The sequence below is a fragment of the Mandrillus leucophaeus genome, unplaced genomic scaffold, assembly GCF_000951045.1.
Source record: "Mandrillus leucophaeus isolate KB7577 unplaced genomic scaffold, Mleu.le_1.0 Scaffold324, whole genome shotgun sequence".
In the NCBI taxonomy this organism is placed as follows: Eukaryota; Metazoa; Chordata; class Mammalia; order Primates; family Cercopithecidae; genus Mandrillus; species Mandrillus leucophaeus.
Genome location: NW_012103410.1, coordinates 1384509 through 1390005, shown reverse-complemented (window position 1 = coordinate 1390005; position 5497 = coordinate 1384509). Strand labels below are relative to the sequence as shown.

The 5497-nt window shown below is 38.1% G+C and overlaps 1 protein-coding gene across 1 annotated transcript in view; it reads left to right on the top strand.

Moving 5' to 3' along the window:
• NOSTRIN (nitric oxide synthase trafficking) overlaps positions 1–5497 on the top strand; it is a 69544-nt gene that overhangs the window by 29844 nt on the left and 34203 nt on the right. Inside the window, exons 5-6 of the mRNA XM_011988160.1 lie at positions 1902–1964; positions 4650–4748. Coding sequence (XP_011843550.1) covers positions 1902–1964; positions 4650–4748 — 162 coding nt within the window. The remainder of the gene's footprint in view (positions 1–1901; positions 1965–4649; positions 4749–5497) is intronic.

Genomic DNA, 5497 nt, shown 5'->3' with positions numbered 1-5497 from the left:
ACCTCAGGTGATCTGCCCATCTCGACCTCCCAAAGTGCTGGCATTACAGGCGTCAGCCACTGCCCTTGGCCTAGAACAGTTACATTTGTGTTCCTTTTTCTTTTTCTTTGTATATTATTCAGTAGTTAAACACTTTATACTCTACTTCTAGGCAACATAATTGGGTGTTTAATAAACACTGCTTGGCTGTCATAGGGGTAGGGTTATGGTCACTGTTTGTTTCAGGACCAGGTGCAGGTAAGATGTTTGTAAGCTGTGGTAGGTGGTCCCTGTGAAGGGAAGGGGTGGTGGTTAAGGGGGAGTTTCAAGGAAATACAGTCAGATAAAGCACATCCTCAGGGGCAAGTCAGAAGGATGAGGAGAGGTATGAAAGTTCTGATGGAAGAGAAATGATTTTTAAAAATTTTATTCAAACTCATTAAGCTGAGTCAGGAAGTGGAATTGATATTTGTATGTACATAGGTATATTTTACCAGAAAGGATGCTCTATTCAGTTTTGGGTGATGGACAGAACTTGATGGGAATTACTAGCAAGCAATATAACCTGCCTTAGCAAGCCAACTTAATAAAAACCAATTACTAGTCTATATTTCATTGATTACAAAATATTTTTCACACTGCATAATATAAGTCATTAGCATTTCTTTAATATTTACCATAAATGAGGCATAGTCCTGTGATAATTGATCACAGTGCTTTAGTTAATGGATGTCATGACCACCCCCAAACTACTGGTCCTGTTTTTCTTCTTTTCTGCATTGCCCCTCTCCACTGCACTCCACCATCCCACTCTACTCTCACAAAAGATTAGATTTGATTTTCTAAAGTGAACTTGTTCCACATTCCAGCCACATACATGAAATCAAAAGTGGCATAGTACATAAAATATTTTCATTGTGTCTGTTACAATGAACCATATACTCTAAATTGAACCAACTGGAAAAAAATAAAAGTGTAGCATTCGCTAGATCTCAGTGGTTGAATAATGGCTGATTGCTGGGTCTGTGTTCCGGGGAAAAAAGTTCTGCTGTAACTTCCATCAGATCCTCCTGGGAAGTTGTCAGGATCATTTTCATCATTATTATTACTGTCTCTTTGGCTATTTAAAAGCAAGGGAAAAAGTTAATTATGATTAAGAGTTCAATATCTTTGAAATTAAAGCAATATTCACTTCAGGGGCAATGGAGACACATAGTAAAATTGGCACTGTTAGGACTGTTACCAGTTTTCACGGTGTTGAGGTTTTTGCTGCATGGATTGACATGGAAGATGATGTGATGGGACTAGCAACAATATCAGCTCATGCAAGGGCCTCTTGCACATGACTGCACATGTTTGCATGCTTTTTACATTCTTATAGATTAGAAATAATTATTTTACTAAGTCCTGTTACTCGACACAGGGATAAGATAATTTGTCTAATATGTCCATTGTAGGATCTTGAAATTCCCATGAATTGTAATAGTGATTGATAAGCTAGTACTGTGACTGTCTTAGTTCAGGCTGCTCTAACAAAATACCATAAACTGGATAGTTTATAAATAATAGGAATTTGTTTCTTACAGTTCTGGAGGCTGGGAAGTCCAAGATCAAGGCACCCGCACATTAGCTGTCTGATGAGAGCCCACTTCCTGGTTCATCAGTGGCTATTTACTCACTGTAACCTCAGATGGCAGAAGTGGCTAGGCAGCTCTTGGAGTCTCTTTATAAGGGCACCAATCTCATTCATGGGGGCTCCACCTTCATGACCTAATCATCTCTCAAAGACTCCACCTCCAAACACCATCACTTTGAGGGAATAGGTTTCAATCTATAAATTTTAGGGGCACAAACATTTAATCTATTGCAGTGACTAAAGAAGAAGAAAGCAAAGCTTTGTTTCCTTTTTCCTTCTTCAATAGCTTGACAATGAAGTTGAAAAGACAGCAAATCTTGTCATTAGCAACTGGAATCAGCAAATTAAGGCAAGTATCCACAGATATCATTTGTGTAAACTCAGTTTTTAGAATTGAAGTGTTTTGCTTTCATACAAATGTGATGACGTTCTAGCATTAGTACTTCTAAGTGCTAACTGAAGAGAAAAATGTTTCCTTACCTGAGTTGTTACATAGATATATTTTTCACCAAACCAATGGAAGTGCATGGCTCTAAATACGATTATTTAGAACTTATTATGTGCTAAGTGCTCTACATTTATGTATTTAATCATCACAATAACCCAATGTCATATGTCATTGTGCATTGCCCCATTTTACAGATTGGGCAATGGAGATAGAGAGAGTTGAAGTAATTTTCCCAAGGTTACAGAGCTGGTTAATGGTTGAATCAATGGTTGTCATAAGTTGGGTTCCAGGGTCACTGCTCTTAATCATTACATTATGCTGACTGCCGTTCTGTATAATTTGTAACTTACAGCAAATGATAAACACTACCTGGGTTTTGTTTTTTTTCATTTGTAGAAAGGTGTTAGTGATATGTACATCACTAGTAAGAGTGGCCCAGTGAGGGGTGGGTTGTGATATGTAAAAGGGGATGCATATATCAATTGCATGAGTATGTGGGGTCCGCTTTTTGTGCACAGCACTATTCTAAGATATAACTTTTTTTCAAGTAATTTAAAATTTAGTTGGCTAGATGACATATGTGCAGGAAATAGGGAGTACATTCTAAGGAGAGGAATTACAATCTGATGTGGGAAGCTAGAGCATATCAGTATGAGTTCTGAAGCAGAGAAAATAACAGATGGGATCCATATGCACAGAAGATTATTCTAGAACAATGTAGTATAGGAGGAATTCATTTCAGGTAGAAAGGACTAGCAGTAAATCTGCTAACAAGACTCAATGAACCCCTCTGAGAAGACTTGTTCTGTAAGTGTTGAAATCCTTTTTCATCTCCAAAGCGTTAGTGCCCACAGAGAACCTTTACAAGTAAACAGCCACTGATGCCAAATAACTAGAGATAAACGCCCTCAGAAACAGGCAAACTTGGTGTTACTTCCAGAGCTTCTGCCAAAACTGAGGACTAACTCCATAAGACCAAGGACATTAATAAAAAGTGTTTGATGTAAGTGAATTTCTATGTCCACAGTAGTTACAATGGTAAAAGGATGCTTATGAGAATCACTTTTATAATAAGTCCCAGCAACAGTGTCCAGTCATTTGTTTTTAGTTTTGCCATGGATTTTATAAGTTTTCTTTAAAAGGAATTGTTTTTTATTTTTTTAAAGAAATAGAGACAGGGTCTTGCTATGTTGCCAAGGCAGATCCCGAACTCCTGGGCACAAGGGATCTGCCCACCTTGGCTTCCCAAAGTGTAGGGATTACAGGCATGAGCCACTACACCTGGCCTTTAAAAGGATTTGTTTTTAAAAATCCATTTTCTTTAAATATTCAGCTTTCACAGGAATTCAGTACAATGAATCAAAAGCCAGAAATAATGCTGAGAGGCTGCAATGGCTCCCAAGAAAAAACATCTTTTATCATTTCCCAGTTTCTATCAAGTCATTTTTCTAAATAAAAGATTTCATTTTTTTTTTTATGAAGAGTGACAGAGAAATTAGAGAACATAAAATTCTTGGGCTATAATAAATTTCTCCCTTGAAGTTACAATTCAAGGGATTCAGCATGTCAGTAATGAAGTACAGTCTATTTAGGAGACTCTAATGAAAAGCCTTAAAGGACCAAATATTCATGCCTCACAATCTTATTTCCCAGCAGGCATGTGGCTGACAGGAGGTGGAGAAAGAGGGCCATGAGCTTATTTCTTTAATTTTCCTTTGCTGAGGTTTCTCACATTTAGAGGGAGGCAGAAGGCGTTGCCTCTGATTTCCAAGCTAAAAAGCCAAGGAAGAGAGACCTCCCCTTTACTATCTGGTTTGACAGTCCTTGCAACCTCGAGGCAAAAAGCCAAAATCTTTCAATCAGCCTACTTCCTGAACAGGCTAAATCCAACTTAAACCAAATTCTGTTTGCATAATTTATCTCTGGAGCATCATCTTCAGCTAAATTCGACTAGGTAGACTAGGAAATTATCCCCTAAATCCTAACCTGCTCCAAGGGGTCAGCATGAACAGGGTAGGGAGACTCTGAGTGCTCCTTCCTTCCCCACTTCTTTCTACTTCTCCAACTCCAGCAAGTGCAGGGCGTTTCACAAGATGCCAGGCAAATGCCCAGCTCTCAGGCTTGGCCATCAGGAAGCAAATTGCGACCCTTGCCACACGTTTTAAGATAACATCTTAAAACAATCTCAATTGTAGCCTAGGTTGATGTAAAGAATGATGCAGGCAGTCTTCCGTGTTTGTTGTGATTTCTTCTGTGGTAAAGCGATTATGTTCACTAGAACATTATTTTGGAAGTTTGCAGGCCTTCGATGATTTAGCAAAATTCAAAACCCTCTTGAGGGTACCCAATATAATGAAAAAATATGCAGGAGTTCTCAGGACAAAGTGTTAGCTGCTCTGATGTTTTAGGTACATTTTGAAGTGAGGATGGGAATGAGTACGCATTTTTGTTTCAGCCTTTGGAGGATTCTAGGATACATAATCGTTAAAGCTAGCACATGAATGTGCTTTGTTCCAAAAGAGAAGAGTTTTCTCTTGGCATCAGCCTCTGCTCCTTTTTTTGTTGTTTGTATGTTTCTCACTGTAGGCCAAGAAGAAATTAATGGTTAGTACCAAGAAACATGAAGCACTTTTCCAGCTTGTAGAAAGCTCCAAGCAATCTACGACTGAGAAGGAGAGGCGGAAGGTAAGCTGTCATGGCTGGCTGAGCGCATGTGCCATAGAGACGGATGGGTTTGCTGCCCTTAGCTACAAACACAAGAGAATGGTTTGATTCTTCTTTCTCTGTGGGATCCCTGCAGAGATGTAGCTTGACAGAGCATAAAAGGGGATTCCAAATCATTCCTTGTGCGCACGCGCACACACACACACACACAAAACACACACACACATTTTAAACTTTATTTTAATTTTCTTAAATAGAAGGGATCTCACTGTGCTGCCCAGGCTGGCATCAAAGTCCTAGGCTCAAGGGATTCTCCCACCTCAGCCTCTCAAGTAGCTGGGACTACAGAAGCATGCTACTTTGCCTGGACCACATGTATTCTTTAAAAATATTATTGACAGATGACAAATGAGACCAATGATGCCCAAATTTTTTGAAAGGAAACTCTATTAATATTATCTTAAAAAAACCTCTCAGCGAATACCCCAAATAAGTTAAAAAAAATACTTTATATATGTTGTTTGTTACATATAGTACTTTATGTATTATGTTAATATGTTATGAACATTATGAAGCATAAAAGTAGAAATGTTTCCAGGATGAGAGAAAGATGAAATAATATTTGAAATGACTAGCAACCATGATGTCTTTAGATAATCATTAAGTAATGTTTTCAGGAAAAATATATACTTGGAGCAAGGTTCAGCCTTAACCATAGTAAATTTAAATGCATATTTCTAATAGTCTTCTTGATAATTTTTTTTTTTTTT